This window comes from Ananas comosus, linkage group 14, assembly GCF_001540865.1.
Source record: "Ananas comosus cultivar F153 linkage group 14, ASM154086v1, whole genome shotgun sequence".
NCBI lineage: Eukaryota > Viridiplantae > Streptophyta > Magnoliopsida > Poales > Bromeliaceae > Ananas > Ananas comosus.
In genome coordinates this window covers 1,635,950-1,662,703 of record NC_033634.1, presented here as the reverse complement: position 1 = coordinate 1,662,703, position 26,754 = coordinate 1,635,950, and the positions used below count along the sequence as shown (strand labels likewise).

At 37.3% G+C, this 26,754-nt stretch overlaps 4 protein-coding genes across 7 annotated transcripts; 1 reads left to right on the top strand and 3 right to left on the bottom strand.

The window, feature by feature from the left end:
• On the bottom strand, positions 1,121–2,193 carry LOC109720441 (formin-like protein 14). The gene has a single exon (XM_020247557.1). It carries the CDS (start codon positions 2,141–2,143, stop codon positions 1,553–1,555), a length of 591 nt encoding a protein of 196 aa, XP_020103146.1. The 5' UTR covers positions 2,144–2,193; the 3' UTR covers positions 1,121–1,552.
• On the bottom strand, positions 3,400–10,663 carry LOC109720438 (NADPH--cytochrome P450 reductase-like). Its single transcript, XM_020247554.1, has 18 exons — positions 10,128–10,663; positions 9,970–10,029; positions 9,799–9,875; positions 9,639–9,696; positions 9,474–9,557; positions 9,341–9,377; positions 8,321–8,390; positions 8,006–8,200; positions 7,653–7,745; positions 6,844–7,072; positions 6,665–6,748; positions 5,986–6,137; positions 5,802–5,898; positions 5,160–5,309; positions 4,989–5,066; positions 4,492–4,614; positions 4,264–4,377; positions 3,400–3,783 (listed from the first exon to the last, which is right to left on the bottom strand). Exons 1-18 carry the CDS (start codon positions 10,482–10,484, stop codon positions 3,703–3,705), a joined length of 2,139 nt encoding a protein of 712 aa, XP_020103143.1. The 5' UTR covers positions 10,485–10,663; the 3' UTR covers positions 3,400–3,702.
• On the bottom strand, positions 14,867–18,893 carry LOC109720753 (4'-phosphopantetheinyl transferase HetI-like). 2 transcript variants are annotated; one of them, XM_020248057.1, is made up of 10 exons: positions 18,690–18,893; positions 18,489–18,629; positions 17,523–17,708; positions 17,190–17,365; positions 16,691–16,749; positions 16,469–16,570; positions 16,190–16,345; positions 15,719–15,817; positions 15,471–15,600; positions 14,867–15,372 (listed from the first exon to the last, which is right to left on the bottom strand). In XM_020248057.1, exons 3-10 carry the CDS (start codon positions 17,630–17,632, stop codon positions 15,263–15,265), a joined length of 942 nt encoding a protein of 313 aa, XP_020103646.1. In that variant the 5' UTR covers positions 17,633–17,708; positions 18,489–18,629; positions 18,690–18,893; the 3' UTR covers positions 14,867–15,262. The 2 variants fall into 2 exon arrangements, with proteins under 2 accessions (XP_020103646.1, XP_020103647.1); XM_020248058.1 differs by having other exon boundaries at positions 17,235–17,365; positions 18,489–18,893.
• On the top strand, positions 20,513–26,207 carry LOC109720841. 3 transcript variants are annotated; one of them, XM_020248186.1, is made up of 9 exons: positions 20,513–20,840; positions 22,425–22,467; positions 22,628–22,654; positions 23,043–23,397; positions 23,939–24,109; positions 24,470–24,871; positions 24,961–25,057; positions 25,168–25,237; positions 25,780–26,207. In XM_020248186.1, the coding sequence occupies exons 1-9, from the start codon at positions 20,609–20,611 to the stop codon at positions 26,009–26,011; spliced, it is 1,629 nt and encodes a 542-aa protein (XP_020103775.1). In that variant the 5' UTR covers positions 20,513–20,608; the 3' UTR covers positions 26,012–26,207. The 3 variants fall into 3 exon arrangements, with proteins under 3 accessions (XP_020103775.1, XP_020103774.1, XP_020103776.1); XM_020248185.1 differs by having other exon boundaries at positions 22,425–22,477; positions 22,628–22,743; XM_020248187.1 differs by lacking the exon at positions 20,513–20,840 and having other exon boundaries at positions 22,628–22,743.

Below are 26,754 nucleotides of genomic sequence, written 5' to 3'. Positions count from 1 at the left end.
AAATTCTCAACATCATACGATCAATAGTTTAATTTGTATAGAANTATATATATATATATATATGAGTCCGGCTGGGATACTATCGATAGTACGAGACATTTGGTGCTATCAAGTTTTCTGCCGTTAGATTTACTTCTTTTATCATTTTTAACCGTTCGATTATACTATTTAACTAACCACCCACTCAACCCTAGAGGGCCCGCATCATTCCAACCACACATTTTTTAATCCAAGGGTAGAAAATTTAATAGCACCAAGTCATTGGTGCTATTAATAGTATTCCAGCCTAGTTCTATATTATATATTCGAGCTTTTCGAGCTTTTCGAGCCTAATTCGAACGAGCCGAGTAATACTCAAGCTCGGCTTGAAATAAATTTCGAGCCTTTTTTTTTGTTCAAGCTCGGCTCATTTAATTTCGAGTCGAGCTCGAGCGAGCCAAATATCGAGTCGAACGCGAGTCGAACGCGAGCCGGCTCGCTCATTTGCCAGCCCTACGAACGATTGAACAGATTTTTTTTTTTTTAAAGGAATTTTTTCTTAAAGGACTAAAGTGAAATACTTTCAATTGTTTGAAGTGTCAAATGTCGAAAGTTAAGAGACTGTTAGTGCAATTTACCTAAGTGTTTTATGGATATAAATGTCAAGACTTTAATGTATCGTTTGGTTCGGGGATAAGCAAAAAGTGGCTATTCCAGGAATAGTATAAATTGAGGTATAAGCGGGGATTAAATCAATTTTGTGTTTGGATGAAAATTGATTAATCATAGGAATAAAAAAAATAGCGTTTGGTTAGATAAGATGAAATAAGAAGGATAGTGAGTAGTTATAGATAGTAAAATAATATTATCTCTCATTATATTTGAATTTAAATTTTTAAATTTTTTATTTTTATTTTTAAATTTTAAATTTTAACTTTTAAATTTTAAAATCTGAAATTAAACTCTCAACTTTTAAAATTTAAAATTTAAAATTTAAAATTTAAAATTTAAAATTTAAAATTTAAAATTAAAATTTGAATTTAAAATTTTTAATTTAAGATCAAATTTAAATTTTAAAATATAAATATCAAATTTGAAATTTAAAAAATAAAATTTGAAATTTAAAATTATAAACTTTAATTATAAAATTACAAACTATAATTTTTAAATTTAAAATTAAATTAAAATTTTAAAATTTTTTTAATAAAAGGGGTAGGAATTCCACCCCTGGGAGATAACCTGCTAAGGGTGGGTATAGTTTATTCCCACCTTTAGATATAGTTCCCCAACCAAACAAGACCTAAGAGTTTCTTTTGGCAAAAATTTAATTCTAACATTACTTTTATTATATCAATGGATCAGCTAACATCTTATTTTAAAAAAATTACTGTGATGATAACATCATCTCAAAAATCATCATCTTTCTGTTAAATTGAAGTACAGCAATCTAAATGGAACTTGTGAATGAGTGCAGTGACCAATACGTGTAATACATTCGTAATATAAATAGGCTCAGCTACAATTTTATTTCTTCGTATGTACATTCCTAGCGTAGTCACGCTCCTCCCAAGTGCTAGATGAAGCTCAACGGCGCCGCCGAGGCGATGACGGCGGTGCTCTCGAACCCTCGGCAACTCAGCGATCGAATCAGCTTCCACGGCCCATGCCCTACTCCGCGGCACTCTGGCCGCGGCGGCACCGCCGATTCCTCTGCAGAGTTCCACCGCTGCCGCCGCCTCTGGCGTTTCCTGATGTCGTGCAGCTCCATCTCCGCCGGCACCCTCACCAGCCCGAACACAAGAGCCCTCCACCCCAGCCGCGGCGGCATCCTCTGTGGCGGCAGCTTCTGATAGGCCGAGGAGACGCTCTTTGTCTTCGCCGCAGGAGGCGGCGGAGGGGTGCGAAGGGGAAGCGTCTCCGCCGCGGCGGAGGCGGCGGCAGAGGAGGGGCCGGCGAGGCGGAACTCGAACGAGCGCGAATCTCGAGGCGGCGGCCTCTGATAGCCGGAGGAGGCGCTCTTCGTCTTCGCCGCGGGAGGCGGCGGTGGGGGGGTGCGGAAGGGATGGGTCTCCAGCGCGGCGGCGGCAGAGTAGGGGCCGGCGAGGCAGAACTGGAAGGGGGGCTCGGGGAGATCTTGGCCGTTGGAATGGGAATGCATGGTCATGGGGAGGTGTTAAAAACGGGGACGTAATTAGGGCTCTCCCCCCCAACTCGGTGTGGGTTAATGATTTATGAATATGGTGCGAGGATTTTGGAGGAGAGTGGGATCTTATACTAATGTTTTGCTGCGTTACGTGTAGGGATATTATGGCACAGGAAAGAGAAAGGAGGATCTAATTTTCTTTGCTTCTAGAATAGAGAGAGAGAGAGAGAGAGAGAGAGAGAGAGAGAGAGAGAGAGGAGGGAAAGAGAGAGGAAGGGGTAACAAACTGACAGTGATGGTGGCGTAATTTGTTTCTCGAAGGTTTGGAGTTAATTTGTCTTAACGACTATTGTGAGGCTGGTAATTTACGCGGGGACGAGTTATATTAGTCTCCTCTGTTTGGTGCGTGCATCTGGAAAAACTAGTTTGTCACTGGGTACGAAAAAGGTCGCTCTTAGGATCCTTTAAGATTCGGGGTACGGTTGGACGAAAAAGATACATTTGGTTAGACCTTTTTTTTTTTCTTTTTTTCTTTTTTTTTTAAGGAGATCATTGCTCTTCAATTTTTTGTTCTTTTTTAGCAATTAAATCACTCTTTAATTCTTTATTTAAATCAAATCACTTCGGCTAATTTCTCTAGTGGCAGGATTCAGTTGATAGATGTAGTCTCTGGAGTTAATGCTATAGTTGAAAGAGCCACCATGCTATGACTAGATCAATTTTCGGAGATCGGTACATCCCTCTGTTTGAAAACGCGAACAAAGAACCACAGGATGATCATGTAGAGAAATAGAAATTACAGTTTAATGACTAAATAGAGCAACAAAATTAAACTTCAATGAGCTTCTTCACAATTACGCCCGTAACCAACTATGCGTCGTTGTGGTTTACCCTTGCATCAGTCTTTGAAATTGTAGTATAGTTTCCAAGAGCAGAATTGCTTGCGAATAGATCAGTTTTCCATAGTCCATAAGTGAGATCTGAAAATTTATTTCAGCTTTTATTTCGATTGCATGCTTGTTGAATAAGCCTACAGAAAAAGGCCCTTGCCCGACCTAGGCATCAGCAAAAGTACTGTTTGAGTAAAACTGAATGAGTACACCAAAACTTAGAAGATTATGTGAGTAGGCTTTTTCGAGCAATCCTAACAACATAGTTGCTACACATCAAGGATGTAAAGAACAATCCAACCATATTCTGAAATATTAACTCCGATCATTCGCTGATCATTCGCTACGCCAAATGGAAACAAGCAAACCAGTTGAACACCAACTTACTCAACATATACTTAAAAACAGTCCTTGTATTTCCGATAATTTAAATATTGCTCCGTATGATACATGAAATAAATCCTAGTTAGGAGTCAAAAGAATCACATATTGAAGACAACAAAAGCAGACTCTGAAAAAGCTTTTAAATAAAAAAAGCAACAGCCCAATATATCGGAGGCTTCTCCTGAAAGCACCCATATTCTCTTGCTGAGGTTCACTAGTAGCCGTTCAGAAGATACTGCAAAGTGTGTTGATGCAACGACGTTTTTATCACTCTTAAAGGTAGAAGCTATTGAAGGTAACACTGTTTTACCACACATCCCTAAGATATCTCCCTTCCATCTGCAAACTTTTCACCATGCTCTCCGTCTTCGAGCTATCCAGGGATCCCTGAAAACTCAAATTAAGGAACTTGATTAGATAAATACTGGCGGAACAAAGAAAACTATTTCAGGAGAAGAGAACTTTAAATATAGAAAAGAAAAAATTTGCGTCCTATTATAATTATAAGATCACTTCATTGACCTGAAGTATTGAAAACTATATATTACCCCCTTCGGCTATAAACTTACATCAGTTTGTCCTTTTGTCACTGTTAATTGGGATATATCAGCCTGCCCATTGGTCGATGGGACACAATGCAGGTTTTGTAATATTTTAGGAGGGTAATGTGGAATCGCAACATTTATAGGACTTGGAGTAGAACTGGAATTTTGCAGTAATAAAAAGAGAGACTCTCGCTATCTATGGGTACAATGGAAAATGAGAAGGTAAAAGGTTCGATACAAATCATTTGGATTTGATACCCAGAAGGATGAATAATCAGAAAATCAAATCCAATCGGAATGATATTTTAAGCAAGTCATGTACCTGCTCTTGAACTATGGTGTGGAGGATTCTGTGTACATCTCTAGCCATGCCCTTAGCATCGCCACATACATAAATATAACCACCCTGAGAAATTATTTTCCAGATTTCTGGGGCCTGCCAACCAGAAAAAGCAGATAGTATAGTCAAACAGATGAAATGATAAAAATTAGCGTTATAAGTAACGATAACGGAAGCAAAATAGAATAACTGCAGCAACAATTCACCAACCTTCTCAGCCATTTTGTGCTGCACATATTCCTTGGTTGGACCCTCACGAGAGAAAGCAACAATGAGCTCAGAAAGTGCACACTCATCAACGAATTTGCTCAGTTCCTCCTCGTAGATGAAGTCCTGCATCAATACAACCAGTTATAATATAGGAACAGTGGAACATAATTGTACAAGTTAGTGTTTGTTTTGCCTGGCTTGTAAAACAGTTTCCAGAATGCAGAAGCCAAGTATTTAGCCACAAACTATGCTTGAGCTTTTACTGAGATGAGACACGATCAAATGAGCTTTTGGGCCCCAAGAGCAGAGGTACCAGTTTGAAGCTTCTGCTTCTGCAGCAGTAAAAAGCTGTAGAGGAGATTTCAAAGGAAAGAGCACTTTGTGCTTCTTCAGACAGAAACAGCACTTCTAGAGAAGCTATTGTTGGGAAAACATGCCCTTAGTGCTACTAAGCTATCTTCTCTTCTCTAATAGGTGGACTGACAATATTTCCATACCATCTTGCGGTTTCTGCATCCAAAGAAGAGAACAGAATGACCAAGCTCCACTCCCGACTCTTTAAGAGCTAGCCTTTCCTGCACACACCAAGAACAAGATATAAGTAAATGGGAAAACTTAATTAAAAAATATAAATAAATGTGTCCAAAATGCAATAACTTGCAACAAACCTGCAAGAAGCCCCTGAAAGGTGCAAGACCTGTTCCTGGGCCGATCATAATAATCGGCACTAAAGGATCAGAGGGCAGTTTGAAGTTTGATTGTCTCACGAAAATAGGCGCCCAACTGCATTCATTACTCTCTTCCGATGGAACAGAATTCTGGTAAAAAGAAATAGATGATAGACATAAGTTATAATGATGGATCTCTATATAATAGAAAGGTAATCATCACCAAACACGTGACACAAATATAATATTTAATTACAAAATAAGTCCTCGAAATTTGACTCCAATTTCAATCTCATCTTATAATGCCAACAATAACAAGTTACTCTGAAATTTGTTTAGCAAAAAAAGCCCTGTTTACTAGTATACAACCAGAAAAGATGCTGTACCGGCACTATCATCACACTTTGGTAAGTGTCAAATTGGAACTTCGAGAATGAAATAGAAATCATGGTCACACTTCAAGAACTAAAATGTTCAGCTCGTGAACTCTTAGGAATTAGATCAAAATTGGAATCAAACTTCAGGGTTTCAATTGTGAAAAATTGAAACTCGAGGAGGAAATTGATATTCAGATCAAGCTTCAGGGTCAAAATTTGTGATTGACACTAAATATAAAGATGTCTCGGACAAAAGTTTAGGTACCTTCATCCAAGTTGAGCAGACTCCTTTGTGAATCCTTCCTGTTGGTGTTGGGCCATGCACTAAAGCACATGTCACATGAATCCTTGTTGGTGCCATTCTGGGAAAAAGTTATACACAATATATATAAATATCAACAAAGGATCAGTTCAAATGTAGTAAATTGATTATAAAATGCAATAATTACCTGGGTGAAGAAGATATTGAGTAGTATCTAGGCTGCAGGCGTGGAGCAACAGCTGCAAAGAAAACTCCCAGAGGAGGCTTTGCTGAAGGAAACTCGGCCATAACTTCCAGAAGGCTCCTCTGACTACCAACTACCCACTGAGAATATTCATCCTGTACCACAAAATTTGGACATCACAAAAAGAATATTGAGAAATGTACACATATACACCAAACGCTGTAAACTTGCATATAAACATCTGTATGATCTAAAATTTTACATACCCTTGAAAGTGCAGTTTCTACAAAAAAAACAGAAAAAATAGTTGAAAATTATCCTATTCAAGTAGGGTAGTTGGTTTTGCATTAGAAAAAGAAAATTTACTAGGGTGAATATTCTTAAAATAGAAAGGGTATAGCTGCAAGAGAATTTAAATTGCAATTCTTTTTACAAAAATACCCTAATCAGAAGCTGGGTGCATCCTATTTAAATGGGTGATATTGGTTTTGTATTAGAAAAAGCTCAAAAGGTAGTGGGAATATTTGCAAGTTTTCTGTAAGAAATCAAGTTTTTGAAGGGAAAATACGAAAATTCTGATTTTGCAGAGCTATATAAGTGAACAGACAATTTCACAGGGGTTTATGAAAACGACCCTATAAAGTTTTAAGTTCATATGAAATTCTTTGAAAGTGAAACCAACCTTCCCAGCAGGAGAAGCCAAAAATCTTAACCGCTCTGCCTCACTAGGATCAGATGCGTAAGCCGCCAATGCAATTAGAGCACTCTGTTCAAGATCAATTAATAAACATTCTCAAATATGGCACAATGGCAAGTAACAATATAAAAATATAGGGTATGGGTACCAAAGGAAACACTCACCTTCTTTGGTGAGTTAAGAAGATCAGCATATCGGGCAAGAGCAGTCCTTAAAGTGCAAGGAGATGGGAAGGGAGGGCCCAATGAACCACCGCCAAGTGGTGTGCCATCCTCTTTGTCGGCATGAATGGAGAAAAATGTGTCTGGTGAATAACCTAATAGCTTTTCTGCCTCCTCTACTGTCTCAAGGCAGTTTTCTGTGAATACACCTACATGGTCTCCTGTTTCATACCTGATTAAAGGAAAAGCTAAAATGATAAGCAAAAAGTAGAACAGAGTGATTCATACTTAATCAAAGCAATAACTGAAAAAAAAAAATTGAACAAGATTTAGGCACCAGGTATAGGTCGAATATCTTATGCCACTGGTTCTAGACCAGCGTGAACTAATTACTCATTGTCTCATTGTGTTAGATAGCAGACAATCACCCTAATCATCCTATTACAATTGATTTTTGGCTAAACAGCATCGCCAAGTCATAGATTAAAAAAAAAGACTCTTCTACAAGAGCAAATGGGATACTTACAAAAGCCCAACAATAAAATATATACCACTTTAACTGGTTCATAATCAAAAAGATAAAAAAAAAGTAAGACGCAATAGTGAGTTGATATAATGATTGATCAGTAAATTTCCCATTCTCCCCAAGCATAATAATATGCTGCTGCCATTGAGCAACAAATTCTCAATGGTAAGAATATCAAGAGAAAAGTATATGTAGGACAAAAGGGATAATTATGCTAATGTCTTAATTGGAACAAATGATGAACAATAATATGCAATCATGACATGTAAATAACAGAAATACTTACGTAAGACCGGTGCCAGCAATGTCAAACTCCAGATGAATGCAGGACCGATCAGAAGCTGGGGTATGAAGCTCCCGCCGAACAGCCACGTTAGCCCTAAGAGGTAAAACATGTTAGGTTAGTACATCACCACTAAAATGTCAAATTGTCAATGGCAAGAACAATTTCGTTCATTTGCATAAAAAGTCTTCTAAGAAACGGCAATTTGTGAATATAGGAGTATACATCTAAGAAATCAAATTTTGTGTGACTATATGAAACTTCAAAATTTTTAAGGTTACATAAGTAAATACAACAATTTGCAGGGTACATGTGCATTTATCCTATCAAACTTTAGCAGCTAAACATCCTCCTACCTGCATGGATGTTGGATGTCATGAACAACATGGCCATTTGCAAGACTCCAACTCTTTTCCAAGTGGGCAGCATCTTCACTGTTGATAAATACGACCCGGTATTCAGGGATAGCAGCAGTATAAGGAGTTGATGCTCCTGAAGCAGCATCTTCATCTCGGAGCAACTGATCTAACTCTGGCCATAGAAGCTCTTTCCTGAAAATAAAAATATTGGTATAGCTAGGCAAAAAATTTATCTAAAAAAAGGCCACACAAAGACCTTCAAATATATTTAGTTGTGTCAAAATTTTAACCAGTTTGAAATAGTTCATATACCATGCAGTGAAGTCATCCTCAATGCACTGATCATCATCTCCAAGACCAACAGGAACAATGCGCTTCCCACCTATAACAAGAAAAGCAAAAATAAGGGAAAAGAACACAATTAAGTTGAATAAACAAGAATATAGAAAATTACAACTACGCTATATAGCTTCAAAATGTGATCAACAAGCAAAAGGCGCAGGTGGCTCTAAAAGAGAACAGCATAAAAGTATTATATGGTAGGTGAGAGACATGAAAACTACTAAGAAGCGTAAGTGGCTAGTGAATCTTTGCTTACTCCTAGCACAATGTGTTAAGTGCAAGTGAGTTCTAGTTTCCTCTTTCTTTAGCAGAATAAAAAATAAATAGTCAATCAATCACTTTGATAAGCTGCCACATTTTATAAACTCCAAAGCATCAAAGTACTAAAGGACAACACTTTAATACAATCAAACATTATACAAAATATCCTGTCGGAACTGCAAGTTGATAAAAATAAACCATTCAAAATTCAGTAAGTAATTAGAAAATCATAGTAGAACGTATACAACCATGAGATGAAATTTAGAAGTCAAAAAGAGGGGGAAAAAATAATTTGCAGTTTCAATTAGCAAACATATGGTTTAACTTCAGGCAGTATATATATGATTACAAACTCGCAAAACATCTCACATGCACTTCAACCAGATAGTGCGAAAACTGAAAAGCCTAGCAAGAGTATTTATCTCAAATATAGCTTAATCAGAATCTCAACACAAAGGCAGATAAGCCCAGTCATCAAGAAAAGTAAATTATACCAAAATAATTGGTATCTAAATTGCATGGTGCAGTTTTCATAGTCTTGATAGTTTATGCTCTACACAAATAATTGACCTCAAACTTCGCAAAGAAACCTAGGCATCCAATACCTCTCCACAATTACTTGACTACCCAAAAACTCATATCAATATTAGCATCAAGAAAATCAAATCTTTAATCTAAAATAAACTAGAAAGAAAACCACAACAAGCTTCAGAGGCCTCGAAATTATACCCTGTTGAGCGAGGAGCTCGTCCACCACCTTAGCAACCTTCATTTCCAAGCACAAATTACACAAATAAAGCATGTCAGCACATAAACTTGATCCAAAACATTTATAAACTTTCATATTAAAACCAAATATAACCTTATTGAAATGCTCATACTGCTTGTTGCCCAGACCAAACACTGCATACTGAAGATTCTTCAACCAATTTCCCCTCTCATTCTCCTGTAAATTAAACAGCATTCAGGCACTCCCAGCAGAAAGAAGAAATGAAACTGCAGTGAATTAATCGAGAAGTTCTGTAACCTCTGAAAACCATTTGTAGAACCTAGCAGCGTTATCAGTTGGCTCACCATCCCCATACCTACAATATCCAAATTGCCGTGTCAAAATTTACCAAAAAAAAGAAGAAGAAACTTTGAAGTGCATCAAGCAATCAAAGAAAATTTAAGAGAGATAATCTTACGTAGCCAAGAAGAATAAAGCTACGCTCTCTTTCTTTAATTTATCCTCATATTCATCATCCTCAGCAGCATAATCATCCTACATATATTACAATAAGGATAGAATTTTTAAGATCAATTAAATCGCATTATCTTCAAATATAAATCAAAAGTTCCACAAAAAGGGGTCATACCAAATCAACGACTTTAAAGGTGGCCTTGCCGTATCTCGCTTTAGCCTCCTCCGCGAGTGCCTAATTAGAGAATAGTTAGCTACTTTTGATGTTTTTTTAAAAAAAAGGCTTTGAAATAAAAATTAAGGTCGATAGAAGCCGAGATCTGAAGGTCAAACCTTCGCGAACCCCTCCGCCGTCCCGGTCTGAGTACCGAAGAAGACGGTGACCTTCTTCTTCCCATCGTCCACCTCCGCCTCCGCCTCCTTCTTCACTACGAGCGGCCTCGGCGCTTCCACCGCCTTACTTTGCTTCTTCTTCCCCCCCGCGGCGACCGAGCGCCGCCACAGGATCAGCGCGGCGCACCCGGCGAGCAAGGCGAGGGAGGTAGCGAGGATCATCAGGAGGTCCCGGGCCTCGGCGATCGCCTCCGACTCCGGCGCCGCGCCGCCAACGCCGCCGCCGCCGAGGCGCTTCCCGGTGAGGATCGCGGTAAGGAGGTCGAGCGGCGACGGCTTCATGGATCCGGACTCCATCGTCTCCGATCGTGGAAGAGGGGGAAGGGGCGATGAGATCGAAGAGTTCGAGTCTCTCTCTCTCTCTCTCTCTCTCTCTCTCCCTCGCTCTCTCTAGGGTTTGGTGGGGTTGGGTGAGAAGAGAGAGAGAGAGCGCCCTGAGAGAGGGAAGGGGCGATGAAGGAGCCGGGGCTTTTATCGCCGGGTCCGCTTACCTAACCCCAGTGGTCAAACCACCTACCGCAGAGTAAAAGCACGATGAAAGGTGAAATTACTAAATTACCCCCTCACTGGGGAAGGCTCATTTTACCGAAATGCCCCTCGATCGGTGGTCGCGCCAAACACAACCGTTGAAACCCCGATGTCGTTGGCGTGTATGGAACAATCGCCGGTTTTGACTTTTTCTTTTTTCTTTTTCTTTTTCTTTTTCTTTTTTTTTCCCCTAAAGCAATGTTTTGACAATTAGGCGCTCCGATATTCACCCAATTTATGTTGGGGGCAGAAATTTTCAATTTTAAATTATTTTAATGAATTTTTGTATGTCATGATCACTTGTCCTATTTCTTATTCCAAAGTACAAATATTAGTATTATATGATTCGAATAATACGTAGATGTATCAATTATTGTCGTAAATATTTTGTAGCGTTCTTTCTGGCATGAAGCATGTGATCTTTTTTGTTTTATTGTGGAACGCCGTAAATTATTCGTCAAGTTCTCACAACTTTTTCTGCTTCTCTTTATTTTTAATCATAGGTTCTGACGTAATAAAAATGTATAATGAGAAAATAAAAGCATCCTAAAATTATGTGATTAAGACGCAAATATATAAGTTTTGTAATTAACAACGTGAAAATATATAAATGGGCGAGCTAGAAGTTCGTGGGGCGAGGCACTGTTGGAAATTAGTCACCTCTTAATTAACAGTCAAATTATGCCGTTGACCTTTCTCACACACAAATTTATTCAGTGTATTCACTGACATGTGGGCCCCACCTTTTTGTTTATACCACGTGCAATCTAACCCTCGCGGGATTTGCGGTAGCAAACAGTGCCACGTGGACCCGCGCACGTGATCCCATAAAACGTTTCGTGGGGTTGTACTCTATTATTATAATCAGACACATACATTGATGGGTCCACCTATTCGCCCATTCGGGTTTGGACCATAAGTTCGGGTTTGGTCCAAAGTGGCGCAACGTGTGACACGTTGGAATCTCAGATTAAGCCGGCGCAATGATGCAAAAAATTGTTGTTTAATAAATTATTATTTTTAAAAATACAAGTCCCGGTGGAGGTAGAGATGGTTTAGGTGAGCACGTGGCCATCTAAGGTTGGTCCAAAATTGTTAATACTTTAAAAGAGAATCTATTTAATGGTACATTTAGTTTTTTTTTTTTATATTATATTCGGTAATATTATCCTTCATTCCATCTCAGTAAGTTACAGAATTTTCTCTGTTAAAAGTCAAATAATTTAAATCAGATGAAATGAAAGATGGGCAAAGGTAAAAATACATGATGTTAGATATATAGTACCAGTATCCAGAAAAGTTTACACTCTATTATTGAGTGTTTACATAAGCAAAAATGTACTTCTCTATATTTTTGTACAATTAAAGAAACCATATAATAACCAAATAATTATAAATAAAAGCTATGTTACCTATATACTCCTAAATTAGGTGCAAAATTTACATCTCATCCGTCCAAACAGTTATATTCACTCTCCAATTTTATTAACTTTTTTTCTATATATATAGGGTTTTTTAAAAAAAACTGTTTGGTTCAAAATTTATAATATTCTGAAAATATTATATATTTTATATTTAAAAAGGTAAGTTTATTACTTACTTACAAAGCCACTTGAGTTATGAGATTGTTAAGAAATAGCATAGTCTTATTAATAGAATACCACGTAACTTGTAATAATCTAATATTCCTACTAGGTAAGAAATCTATAATAACTTTACTATTTCACTACCGCCTTTTATAATTACTAAATTAGAGTTGAATAATAACAATTTAAATATTTTAAATAAAAAAAAAAGAGATTATTAAAATTACTATCTTATCTCATCATACATAATGTATTCTTTTTTAAATCAGAGTGCAAAAATAAATACATAGGAAAAGTCTTAAAAAAGAAAACAAAAACAAAAGCAACACTCAGGCCACAATAAAGAGAGACTATAAAATTGGCAAGGCCTTCATGTCATTTCCTCAAACGACATGGGTAGAATCGTAAAAACACCATGGAGGGGTACCACCAAATACCACAAATAATAATAATAATAATAATTAATAATAATAATATGACGCGGTTTGCTTTTTCTGAGGAGCAACTATCAACTACCCAAATTTTTACAAGGGATCTAATAATCAAAAGCAAAGGCCCCTGAAACAAAATTTGATTCACATACCCAAAGCGTGGCCCAATTAAAGTTTACAGCACGGATCGCACCCACTATCGTAATTATTGATCTTGGAGTACACAGTATTGTTGTCTCCGACATAATAGGAACAGCAACATGTTATCAAAAAATTATATGTTGAATTTATTTTTGAGCATTTAGGTTCTCTTCAAAATGTCATACTAAGTTTCTTCTTCTTCTTTTTTTTGGGTAAAATCTGATAGAAATTCTATGCGAAGCTCGTTAAAATTTGGTTTTGTTTTCAGATTTCAGGTGGAAATTATATCGAAGCTGAAGTTAAACAGGACCCAAATCTATTGCCCAAGAAAGGGCTTGGTGGTTGGTACCCGAAACTCAAGTTCGAATCCTAATTGATTCACATTTCCAGCTAAGTTTATTTTTAAATAAAATAAACGAAGCGGTAGCGTGCTACTTATCTCTCAAAATATATATAGCATTTTAACATCTTGTAGTTTGCAGGAAGTCTAGATTCCAACGAGATTTACCAAAAAATATAAGTAACTAGTGAATAATTTACTTATATTTTACCATAAAATAATACTTCCTGCAAACTACAAGATGTTAAAATGCTATACTACATATTAAAAATATTATCTTATTACTTTATTATTCTATCCTATATTTTAGGGTGAAACAAAAAAATAAAATAAAATCATATGATATAAATACAACTTAAAATTAGGGGACAGCAGTAAATGCACCGTTTGATTACGGCCCAAGGGAAGGTGATCAGGAACGTACGCACAGCACGCATGACAGTTACGTGCGTAACTGCGTACGCGTTGGCACGGCGCCGACACACCCAAAATGGGTCCAACGTGCACCAGTGAGCACCCCGCACTAGGGGTGGCAATCCAGCTCGCTGGTCGCGAGCCAGTTCAAATGAACTCGAGATCGAATCGCTCGTTTAGTAAACAAGTCGAACACGAGCTGAATTTTTCAGCTCGTTTAGTAAACAAGCCGAACACGAGCTGAATTTTTCAGCTCGTTTAGTAAACGATCCGAACACGAGCTGGGATTAGCTCGCTCGTGTTCGACTTGATAACAGCTTGAATACATATATTTTATATTTATATAATTTACTTAATTTATATTTAAATATATATAAATAATTATATATATAATATATATTTTTATTATTTAATTTTTAGCAAAATAAAAATATAAAAACGAGCTAAATTATAAAAAGACTCATTTATTTATAAAATTTCAACTATTAGATTAAAATCTAATGAATAAGATTTTATAAATTTATATTTTATATATGTTCAATCTAATCATTTTAACTTATTGTTCGTTGGCCAGCTCATGAGCCAGCTCGTGTTGGGCTCGTTTATTAACGAGTAAAATACAAGCTGAATTTTTCGGTAAACGAGTCAACTCGTGTTCGTGCAAATATTTGCGATTAGCATTTTCTTTTAAGGAATAATTATCTATATACCCTTCAAAATTTTTAAAATATCTATTTTTTTTTTTTTTGGTTTCAAATATACCCCTCACAAATTTTTTCATTATTCAAAAATACAATTTTTTTCGTTATTCAAAAATACCTTCACTAGTACCAGTTAAGTCATCTCAAAATAAACCCATATTAAATTTTCACTAGAGTTTTTAAAAAAAAATTTAAAATACCTCTTTTTACTCCTGACTTAAGAGCAAATTAAAAAAATTACTGCCAGTAAAAAAAATATATTTGAAAAAAAAGAAGTCAAAATATTTTTTTTGCTCTTAACTTAAGAATAAATAAGAAAAAAAATTAATAACAGTAGAAGAATATATTTGAAAGGATAAAATAATAATTTAACAAAAATGATAGTTGTTCGTAATAGTTCAGGATATATTTGAAAAACCGTAGAATGTTAAAAAAATATTTTCAATATTAGTCTTCTAAAAGAAATAAATAAGAAACTCAGAAGCCTTGCAGGAGTATATAAACAATTGCCCTTCTTTTAAGTTGATATACTGAGCAATTTCCAAAAAAAAATTAAAAATTATATTAATCAAGGGATGTTGTATGGCTAATGCTAACTACATTCTTCCTATCCAAAAAAAGGAAGTAAGTTCGAAAAATCTGGAGAAAGACAACTCAAAATGGAGCCCAACTTAACTGAATCAGCCTAGACATGTTGCAGGAGCAAGCTAAAAAGAACGAAAAATTAGTTATTCTAAAAGAAGATGCATGAAAACACCGAGGAGCTCGACTTACAGCAATCTCCCTTTTGCCGAGCGAGTAAGATTCAGAAGCTCTATCTTGGTTCGAAGCTCTGTCAGTGTTCGCAGAGCTGCGGTCGTTAGAACAAAAATTAAGTCCAATGCAGTGATAATTAAATTTGTGGATAAAAGCATCAAATAGTGCAGCGAATGACTCAAGATAGTCCACAAATATATTTTACTGCATTGGTCCCAGAAACAAATTCGTCTTCTACGAATGGAATCGTCTTCCATACTTTCAATCTCAGCGGCTCATTCTCCCTGCCTGTAATATGCAACAAAATAAAAGAGAACAGTTAAAAAGATTGGTAAGTTTAAGCTCCTCACTTATGTTCTGGAAAGGTGAAGATTTCAAATACCCACCAGAATGAGATATGTCCCTTTCCATGCAAACGGCAGCGTAATGAGAACTACTAAGTTCGAAGAGTGCAAACTCCCAATTATCAGTTAGGTATTCAGGATCAGAATCAGCTTCTATATGCACTCTGGGCACCTAGGAAATAAATATAAATGAATAAAAATCAGATGCATTGAAATTGCCATTTCTGCTAGCTCGAAATACAAAGTCATAGCAAAAGTTTTAATATAGAACGAAGCGTAGACATAAGTACCGCAGCTAATTGCATTGCTTTGGTTGCTTCCAGCCGAATGGTAAAATCCTTAAATGGAGCACCAGAAAAGCCTCTTCCGAGAGCTTTTACATATGCCTCCTAGAAATTGAACACAACGGTTAGTTGCCAAAATCTCTGTGTATTCACATATGTATGCCCATATGTACTGATGAACTAATAAAATGCAGGAACCATGGCTTGTATGCATGATTTATATCCTATCAACTTCAGTTTCTTTTCTTACTGTCTTCAATCTGCAATCAAAGGACTATGAACTCCGAATTCACCTATTTATTACAGGGTAATTCTTAGTTTGAGTAATTATCTCTGACCCATATCTTACTTCTCTTTCAAGAGGACTTAGTGAGGAATGACAAAAGCATGAAACAAAAGAAATCCAGATAATTATAATGAAAAATAAGAAGAAAAGAACAAATGAGTGGAAAAAGGACCTTCTAAAATCTCACTCACCTTAAGTGTCCAGAGTTTTATAAATTCTTTTTGCCGGGCATCAGTATTTGAAAAAGACCCCAAATATTCAACTTCAGAAGGTGAGAAATAGCGGCGAGCAAGAGATGAGATGCTACTCATTGTCTTTCGTTGCTTTTCTTCAACATCAATGCCAATCTGAATCATTAAAATAAAAAATACATTAGCTAGAAACACCAGCCACAATATTAACTCGAGAATAGTTAGTAAGAACAAAGTAAAATTTTTATGTTGGTATAAGAAAAGGAAAATGAACAGTACCGGAACATCTACAGTAATGCCACAGGCAATCAAGGAAGAGGAGTGCGAAACATTGAATTGCAAGGAAGGCTGGTTACATTGATCACCATGTTGCCACATTATCTGATCAAGCAAATATTACGCATCAGTCAAGGAGCTCAGCGACAGTAGACGCTTAAAAGTGTAGACGGACAAAGAGCATGGCATATAAAGAAGTATAGACTGGTATCTCTAACTTATTACCTCAGGCTTCCCAAATTTGCTTGTTTTGAACTTGATTGATTGTGGATTGACTCTACAATCTGCATCAAATCTAATTTAGACAAAATCAATAATCAGTTACTATGGCAGAATAATTTTGCAATTTGCTTATTTTTCATACGCAACGATATGCATTAGAAATGCCATGGGACAAAGGAAATAGGATCTATAGTCTATATATACTTGTTCTGCACCAATAACTTTTGTTTTTCTTATAATGTTTTATACAGGACTAGGAAGAGGATTATTTGCTGAAATAGGCAGTGTCGAATTAGATTTTTAAACATGCATAGGAATTTTTCAAACAAAAGGGAAATCAGAGACAGATGAAGAACCGTGCATATCACTTTGCACTCTAGCTGTAATCAGTCAGCTTATAGTAACGAGGCTAAAAAAGAGCATGCTTCGAGCATATATGCGAGTACATCTAAGTATTTCGTCAAGCATCATGGGATTTAATGGAAAGTAAATAAAATCATACATCTTGCAAGGGTGGTGCGGACCAAGGCACGTGACAACAAAGCACCTTTTTGAAGGCGTTCTCCGTTCATTGATAAAACCCTTTCTCGCTCACAAGAAGATAAGAGTTCCATATACTTCTTCAGTTGGGAAGCATCCTTCAACTCATCTGGTACTACATACCAAAGATGTGCCTCTCTGTAAAACCCAAAGAAAGGAAGGGGAGGAAAAATTTGTGAATATCAGGAAAAATTAGGCCTTGGATGTACCAACTTATGCTAATTGAAGTGGGCCCTTTAATTCTGAACATTAGGGGAGAAAGGAGAGATCAGAAAAAGAATTAAGAAGGCAAAACCTTCTAGACGGAAGTGGCGATGGAGTCAGAGGTGGCAGCGATGCGAAGAGACGGTGAGAGAGGACTCCTCCTTGCATCGGCAACATACCTCTTCGGATAAACTGATTCATGCAAATCCCCAACTATAGAGATCTTCTCCCTCCTCCCTTCCTCTTCTACGTCTTTGAAATCTTCGAAATTCGGACGCTGGACAAATGAAGAAAGACGAGAGTTAAGATCGAAACGACAAATTTAACCAAACACAACTAATTAATATTAAGAATGAAATTATCCTGAATATTGCCCTGCAAAGTCCAAATTAAGGAAATATTGCCCGGACAGAGAGGACTCCTATGCCCTATGCTCCTACTCTGACCCCAGCCTAGTTCCTCTAGTTCTCATGGGTATATAAGCATTCATCCTAGTTTTAGTTAGGTTCGGATAGTCAACGACTCTCGCAACGAGTATCGCCTATCAAACCATGAAGAGGAGAGAGTTCGTGCCGACGACTACGAAATTTGAATAACGCTTTGATCAAGACTAAGGTTATGAATGTAAGAGAACTAATTCATTAAAAATACAAAGGAATTTATATATCATAATACCAATTCAACTTCCTCAGCTATTCCAAATAAAATAATCTCCAACAATCCCCACAATAAGAGTAACACTGGTGAAAATTCACAGGAAATTGATGAGCTAGCTACGCTAAACCACACAAGCCTCTAGAGTGGAAATTTGAAAAGCTTGGTTCAATTGCAAATGGATTTGGATATCACCAACAGATCAACCTTAATTCAAGAAAAAATCGACTACAAAAATTGCGAATCACGCAAGCGATCGCCATCAACTTAAAATCTCACCATGATCTAATGGAAAACAACATTCACTTCCAAAATTCGGATTATTTTAGATCATTTTTCACCTTCTCATACGAGAGAGAGAGAGAGAGAGAGAGAGAGAGAGAGGGGTGGGGGCGAGACGTACCTTCTCCGGCGACGGCGGCGGAGGCGAGGGTTCGGCGGCGGCGATCGGAAGAGAGGAGGAAGGGTTTCGAACGATCGAGGGTTGTCGCAAAGGGTAAAAGAGTCGAATCGAACCCGAAGGCGAAGTTGAAGCTGTAACAACCTGGAAGATAACAAGTATTAGTAGTTAGATGTAGAAGAGGAGTAAAGGTAGCAGCTTTACTAGCTAGAAGGAGAATAAGTGGCAGCAGCAGGTGGAGATTGGGTCCGACGAGAAGCGCCTTCGAAAGGGCCCAGGCGAGCTTGACGGAGCAGTCTGGCGAGAGGTGGTCCGGGCGAAGCTCTGTTGGGACGACGGAGCTACGGCATCCTCAAAGCTCGGAGAGGGCGATGGGAGGTCCGACGGAATCCATGTAGTTGGGGCGAAGAAGAGNAGGCGAAGGGGGAAATGGAAGTAGCTCTTGCGGGTCGGGGTGGCAGTCTTCCGGAGCGGAGGAAAAAGGCGAACCCAAGACCCGCCGGGTTGCGGATGGTGCGGAGAAGAATGGGTCCGGCGCCCGATTGCCCAATTACCAGCTATTTTGCAGCGGAAAGCCCAGAGAGGGGGCCCAACTGCCCCGAATGGCAGCCCAACCAATCAGCATCTCTTTTTTTTGTCACTTTGTTGTTTAGCCCTCAGAGAATATATAATTTCCATTTAGTATAGATCCTAGGAAGTATAAGTACGAGAATGTATGGCAAATAGGGACATTAAAATGAATTAGTATTTTCCTTCTTCCCAATTCTCCAACTCTCCTCTCTGCTCTCTCTCTCTCTCTCTCTCTCTCTCAGTCTCATGCCCTCATCTCCCTCAATCTGCCTCTAACCTCTCCAAACCCTTCTTCTTTCCCAACTCTTATTTTTTCTCTATCTCTATCTCTATCTCTATCCCCAACTTTATTTCTGTCACTACCTCTATCTCTTATCTTTTTCTTACCTCGGTTATATAGAAATCGCCGCCGGAAACCACCATCATCCTCATTGCTGACCAAACCATCAGAGCAATCTCATCATCCGGCGTCTGGGATGTTACAGAAGCATGAGACAACTACACACCGGCGAAAAGTGTAAATTGCATGGACTTATCCTGAACGTTCGGCCGTGTTCACTTTGATCCTCTAATTTTTAAGTATGGTATCCCAAGTTCAAGTTCCACATTATCATCCTATACTTTAGAAAGTAGCTTACTTTTAGGGTGTGATTGTTAACATGAGCTCGACTTCCTCGAAGATAGCAAGTTCCGTTCATATAGCCGAACTCGACTTCGCGCTTGACGATCGTGAAGTTGTGAATTTGCACCGTATGCAAACTTGCTGGCATTTGAAACTGTTTCATGCATGCGGGTGTTGTGAGCCTTACCGACTTTTAAGATCGTAGTGTCGTTTAAACATTCGCAATTTCGAACTCTACGAATTGGTGCCTAGATGTCAAACTTCCATAAGAACAAACACACTCCTGGTCCTCAAAATTTTCACCAATAACCTAGACCAACTTAAAGTTTTGGACTATTAGTTTTACTTCCAGTACTCAAGCTTTTGAGTTTAACATTTGAAATCTCAAATGTTTAAAACATATTTAATACAATCAATTTTATCCAAATACCAACATCACACTTATCTATTTTTCTAAGTTTAACATGTATGGACGACTTGCGTGCGACAAAGGTAGTGTTTTTCTTATGTTTTGATAACATCGTGCGATTTAGATTTTAATTCAAACATTTATCTATTTAATTTAAATTTACTTTGGTATCCCTGCTAGATCTGAATACGAATACAACTGTAACATTTCTTTTCGGCAGTTAGTAATATTTGATTGTAGCACTTAATTAAAATTCGGGCATACTGGAGAGAGAAACTAAAAATTAATTTGAGGGACCAAATTGCAATATATCAATAGTCTAGGGACCATCCGACCACTTTTTTTTTGAGGGTTTGGTGGTGAGTCACGTGAAATCCACGCGACCACGTTAACCGCCCCCTCCAAAACCATCCAATTTCTCAAAAAAATTCGGAGCCCACGGTCGGTGCCCTTTTTCCCTCTCCCTGTCTCCCATCTCTCTCTCTCTCTCTCTCTCTCTCTCTCGTTTCGCCCCTTCTACCCATGTCCTCTCTCTTCATCTCCCTCCGCTCCGACCACCACGAAGAGAAGATCTCCGGCGACGAGGCGGCGCCGCCTCCTCCTTCCGCACAATCCGAAACCGGGGGATGGCTCTCCGGCCTCATCTCCGGCGCCGGGAAGCTCATCTCCTCCGTGATCGGCCCCGACTACTCCTCCTCTTCCTCGCTCGATTCCTCTGATGACGACGACGACGACGACGACGACGTCGATCTCGGTATCTCCCCTTCTCTCTTCTCCCCTTTCGTATGGTTACGATCCCTAGAAATTTGAGTGGCTCTTTGGTGGCTCTTCGATAAATTTTTGATGATTATGTGTTTTTCTACTTAAATTCGAGGTAGAAAAGTCGAAATGTGCTTTGCAGCGCAATTTGTCTCCCTAATTGGTTTATTTAAACTATAATGCTGAATAAGTATGGAAAACGAGAGCCTAAAAGCTTCATGAAGACTAAATATGTATGAGTTCGATAAGAATGGTGATAAATAGAGTATGTAAGGGCATGTTGCATAGCAAGTTTGTGATTATCGGATTAGCTTAGTTGTGGGTCTAGGAAAAATGGAGTGGTAGGTGACTGAAGCGTGATTGGTTGCGACTTGAAGCTTTGTTAGAAAGCTCTAAGGTTTTTCCTTCTTTTTTTTTTCTTTTTTTTTACTGTACACTGTAGTTCTATTATGCATGATTTAGATGGACTTCCCGTTTATTTTGTTGTATATATGAAGTAAAAAATGCCATGCATTCCATTGAATCGTGGAGCAGTACAAATACATGGTAGCAGCGTGTCCATGGGCACTTAACTGTTTGGTTGCGCTTGATTGCGCAAGCTATTAGGATTGAGAAAAATCATTATACATACATACATATATATATATATATATATATATATATATATTATTTTCAACTGTTTGGTTGCGCTTGATTGCGCAAGCTATTAGGATTGAGAAAAATCATTATACATACATACATATATATATATATATATATATATATATATATTATTTTCAACTGTTTGGTTGCGCTTGATTGCGCAAGCTATTAGGATTGAGAAAAATCATTATACATACATACATATATATATATATATATATATATATATATATTATTTTCAACTGTTTGGTTGCGCTTGATTGCGCNTTTTCGATATCATTTACCTAGCGATCGAAAGGGCTCAAAATCAACGGTTGAAAATAAAAATCTCACAAAAAGTGGTGATATAGCTTTAAAATTTTCGATCAAACATATTGATCTTGCTGTAAATAGTTTAAAGAATTATTTATCAAAATTTTATTTGATTTGAATACTTCTACACCGTTAAACTTGCAAACGGTATACATCAACCATTAAAAATTGTTGATTTTGAACCCTTTCTATCGCTAAGAAAATGATACCGAAAAATCACAAAAATTATTTTCTAGATAGTTCAAATACGCTAGATTAAGTCTAACGGAGCCGATCGTCGATTCACAAGCTCCATCATCGAAAACCGCTTAGGAGCACGGAGGCCTCTGTGCTCCTAATAGCACACAAGACCTGCTATATATATATATATATATATATATATATATCCTGCACTAATGTTCATTCCGGGGTTGCTTATTTTTGTTATATGATTTTTGTTTCTTTTTTCTTTTGTGAACTTGGATTATACAAACTTGAATTATAGGATGAAATTTCTTTTAGCTGTCTTTATTTTCTTTTTTCCTTTTTTTTTTTGATTTTAGGCTCATTTAGTTGCAATATGCTTCATGGTTCTTCTTTTTCAGTGAGAAGATTGCAAGCTGATCATTTTTATCAATTTGTGCAGATGAAGATCAGGTCGCTGCTGTGTCTTCCAAAATACATGATGAGTTAATTTCGGTGATTTTCTCCTTTCATTTTCTTTGTAACAGCAAAAGAGGCAATTGATTCTTCAATGTTGTATAAGTTGCAAGAGCTTATGTTAGCTGAAGTGTACTGAGCAAGAATTCATGGGATGTAAACATTAGAGGACTTCTCTTTCCTTTTCAGGGAGGACAAGATACAAGGGTACCCGAGGTTTGTATGGAACGATCGCTAGCAATTGTTTCAGAAATTGAATCCAAATATGCCATAGAACAGTTGCTCATGCAAGAATCATTTTCACGGTATATAGCACAGCTTCATTTACTTTCTATCTGCAGACTAATATGAATGCACACGTTTTCCTGAATTCATTCGCAAAATCCATTCCATTATGTATGAAAAGAAAGGGTTTTTGTTTTGTTGCAAAATTCTGCCACCCAACACATAGTTTACGACGAACTTTCTTTACGAATGATTGCTTTCTGATGTGTTTGATGTTTTAACTATATTCTTTCATATTTGTGGCAACGAGGAATGCGATAAACTAGTAAAAGTGATTGTTTTCTGACGTGTTAACTATATTCTTTCGTACCTATGGCAGCGAGGAATGCGATAAACTAGTAAAGATAATCCAGTCACGAGTAGTAGACTGTGGACCTTCTGAATTGGGGCAAATTGGAGTAGAAAAGGAATTATCCCTCATTGCCTCTGGAACTGATACTGCTGTGCCATTAGCTTGGTACAAGGGGGAACTACCAAAAAGAATATCATATTCGTCAGGTAGTCCAAATATTCTCTCTCCTGAGCCATTTTTTCACCGGGAGCTTGCACCCGATTTTCACGACAAAGCTGTTACGGAGGCAAAGAAATGGTTAGAGGCGAAAAGAACATCATCAAGTCCAAAATCTCGTTTGGATTATGCACGCTGTTCTCTGAATACTGATATGTTTCATGCTGTAAGTGCTTCTTGCTTTTCTCGTATATTTTCTCTTTTCTTTTTAATATTGAGGTTTAATTTTTGTTTCTCTAAACCTGGACACACTTTTGGAAATCTGTTGCTACACTTGTGGATGATTATTGTTCACTGATTGTCAACTTTCACAAGTCTTTTCTATTCATCTAGTGTCTATCTAACTTACCAGCAAATTAAATGGGATATCTTAGTAGACTGGTTTCCAAAGGTGAATCTTTTCAAGCAGATAAAAATGTAGAGCCTCATATTCTAATTTGTAGGCAATATTTTACTTCAAAACATGCCTATTTCTTATTGGACAAGACATTGTTAATTGAGCTTTCATTTCTTTTTCTTATCTGCTTCTCCTATTTCCTCACTTTTTGTATTTTTTAGTACCTTTTTAATGTTTTATTTTATGTATTCTTTTCTTTAACTTCCCATAGAGAATCACCCTATGAATGTTCCCTCTCAAAAAGAAAAGGAAAAAAAAACACGCCACTTATTTTTCTAGGTTAATCAAGTAGTTATTGTGCTCCCTGCAGGATTTTGAAGGCCAAATCAGTTCACCTTCGGAAATGGCTAAATCATACATAAGATCTTTACCTCAGTCTCCATCTTTTGGTGGTATCAGGTATAAGTCCACACCACCTTGTGGTGTGCCTCTGGTTAAGGAAGAAACAACAAATATGCGTCATCCAGCACACTCATCAAAGGTACTTCTTTAAGCCAGCTATGTGGTAGTTAGATCATGATTCACAACCCACATCTCTGATCATTCACGACTGATAATCATGCAGCATGAGCAGGACAAGCATATAGCTACCATCTCCTACTTGAGTCCCTGATTGAATCCACTTCAAACCTTTACTTCATTGCAAATATTGTCTCCATTATTTTTAACGTTGAGACATACTTTTCTTCTGAAATTGACTCTAAGCAAATTAGATAATTCAGTCTTCCTATTTTTGTGATTTTCTTTTCTTCAACCTAGGGGTTGAAGCTCAAAGTTAGTGCTTCTTCATGCTGCTTCATTTTTATCATTCTTACATTTCTAGTGTCAAACATATACACAGGTTCTGAAAAGGAATCAAGAAACTTCTGTTTCAGAGGATGCTCTTGATAATTCTCGAAGAGTCAGCATCAGGCCAACCGGAAATTTGTTAAGCATTTCAAAGTTCACGAAAGTTAATTTTCCCAGCGGATATTCTGACAATGAAGCTTCTAGAATCCCATCTGAAGCTGGTCAGGGAGGTATAGAAGAAGCTCTTCTAGGCATTAACAATTATACAAACTGTTCATCAACGAAGAGAAGTTTTGATGAAGCTTTAAATTTATCTTTTAAGAATCATAATACATCAGTTGCCCCAGTTGAAACACCAATATTAACTGCTTTGCCCTTGGGACCTATACCTTATCAAGTTGGTCGATATCCTATATTTCGTGATTCTATTTTCCTCGCACCAGATAAGCATAAGGTATTTAATTGTTATGTTTCTGATTTTATAATATAAATATGTAAAATTGTTGAGGTTACTAAATACTCTCTATCATTTTATTCTAAAAGGATCCCCAGGAGCCCTCTCTGGTCAACAAACAAGTTTGGAATGCTTCTACTCCCCTCGATTCTCATGCCATGGCGATCAAACAAGAGGAGCATGATGGTATTATCTCACACTGAAAATTGCTCAATTCATTTTGTTTATTGCTCTTGTATACATATGATTCCGGATTACATTTGCTAGTAATAATTGGTTCTCTTCAAATGTGACAGAGTTTGTACTAGATGACTCAAGTTCTGTACCAAAACTAATGCTAAAGGAGGACATTGATGCTGCACCTTGGTATGTAACTTTTTCAATAGGAAAAAATAGCTGCAGTTCTTATTATTTTGTGAAAAACAGAGAAAAGCTTACCATGCTTTTATGCTCTGGAGAAAATTTCTTGACCTCTTCCACTGTAATATGGTGGTGAACATATTATGGTGGAGGATCTTCAACAACTGTTACTTGGAATGTTTTAGTAGTATAAACCTGTTAGGGACATGGATATCATTTGTTTGAATGACTCTATTTCTGAAGTCACCTTTTGGTATGGCTTTTGAACCTTCTAACAGCAAGACTCCTCAAGTGAATCAAATGCATTTATACTAAATTAAAGATGGGTGTTTATTATATATTTCAACTTATCCAACTGGAGGTCTTTGTACTGCTCTTTGATGTCCCGCTAGCATGAGTAGTAAATTGATATTTTCACGAACCATTTCCATGCAGTGCGAGTTCTTACCTTTTATATGAAAGACGACAAAACTTAGTGTCATGAATAATCATCTTGATTACTTTAGCAACATTAATTATCTTGTTATAACAAAAAATTCCTTATTCAGTTCATCACCGGAACAAAGAACAGAACATCCTGTTGGTTATAAAAGAAGACGTCGATGTTCGGCTGAGACTACCTCTTGCCATCAAACCAATAGCTGCAGAGGCCAATTAGGGAATGGTGCTGTACTGAAGGAAAACCAGCAGATGCTTATAGAAGGGCAAGCAAGCACAGGTCGGACTCGGGGGAGAAAAGCAGTGGCGAGACCGGGGAGAGGGAGGGGAAAGATGAGGTGATTGGTTTTTCTACTGAACCAAAGTTTTGCGTTGGTGTTACTAACACATGTAAAGGTCGTAAAATGGATCTAGTATACACTACACTGGGAAGAGATCGGGTGAAGATCACATAAAAGTCATTCATGTAAAGAAGATATGATGTACCAACTTTCGATGTATTATAAATCAATTTGCAGTGAGTTTTGAGTTTTGTTCATGTGATAAGTTTTCGAGGGCACATTTGGTTCGCCATAAATAGTTCATGGTCTGAATTTGTTTACTGTAAATTGAAAAAAAAAAAAAATTTCATTCTTTGTTTGTCTGAAATTTTTTTCCCTCCAAATGACTTGGGATGATTTTGTTATGTTTGCATGTACATAAATGAGTCACACATGATAGTTTTTGGAGTTGACCTAGAATACTCTCAAAAGCATCGAGAGATTAATGCTTTTGAGTTTTTAGCCATTGGATGAAGAGATGTAGGGTTGGGATGATAGTGGTAGGTGGTGGTAGGTGGAGTAGTGTTTGATTCAATGGCTATTGATAATTAAGAAATAGATCCAAGGGTTAGAAATCTAGAAGCACCAAGGGGGTGATACTTTTAAAAGTATTCTACCTCAATTCTAGTTTTTTCAGTACATCTAGAAAAGGGTATATATATATTGTTTTTTTTTTTTTTTGGTTTTTTTTTTTTGAGTCGCCATATAATTGCGCCACTCCAACAAACCTAGTACGAACAGTGTAAGCCACTTCTCACTCTCAAA

Coding starts and splice junctions, on each gene's coding strand:
- LOC109720441 (XM_020247557.1), bottom strand. CDS start 2,143: ATGACCATGCATTCCCATTCCAACGGCCAAGATCTCCCCGAGCCCCCC.
- LOC109720438 (XM_020247554.1), bottom strand. CDS start 10,484: ATGGAGTCCGGATCCATGAAGCCGTCGCCGCTCGACCTCCTTACCGCG. Junction 8,201..8,320: donor GAGGATGACTTCACTGCATG/GTATATGAACTA, acceptor TTTTATTTTCAG/GAAAGAGCTTCTATGGCCAG. Junction 5,067..5,159: donor CTTTCAGGGGCTTCTTGCAG/GTTTGTTGCAAG, acceptor TGGTGTGTGCAG/GAAAGGCTAGCTCTTAAAGA.
- LOC109720753 (XM_020248057.1), bottom strand. CDS start 17,632: ATGAATCAGTTTATCCGAAGAGGTATGTTGCCGATGCAAGGAGGAGTC. Junction 16,750..17,189: donor CCGCACCACCCTTGCAAGAT/GTATGATTTTAT, acceptor GATTTGATGCAG/ATTGTAGAGTCAATCCACAA. Junction 15,601..15,718: donor AAGCAATGCAATTAGCTGCG/GTACTTATGTCT, acceptor TTTATTTCCTAG/GTGCCCAGAGTGCATATAGA.
- LOC109720841 (XM_020248185.1), top strand. CDS start 20,609: ATGTCCTCTCTCTTCATCTCCCTCCGCTCCGACCACCACGAAGAGAAG. Junction 22,744..23,042: donor ATGCAAGAATCATTTTCACG/GTATATAGCACA, acceptor TACCTATGGCAG/CGAGGAATGCGATAAACTAG. Junction 25,058..25,167: donor CAAACAAGAGGAGCATGATG/GTATTATCTCAC, acceptor CAAATGTGACAG/AGTTTGTACTAGATGACTCA.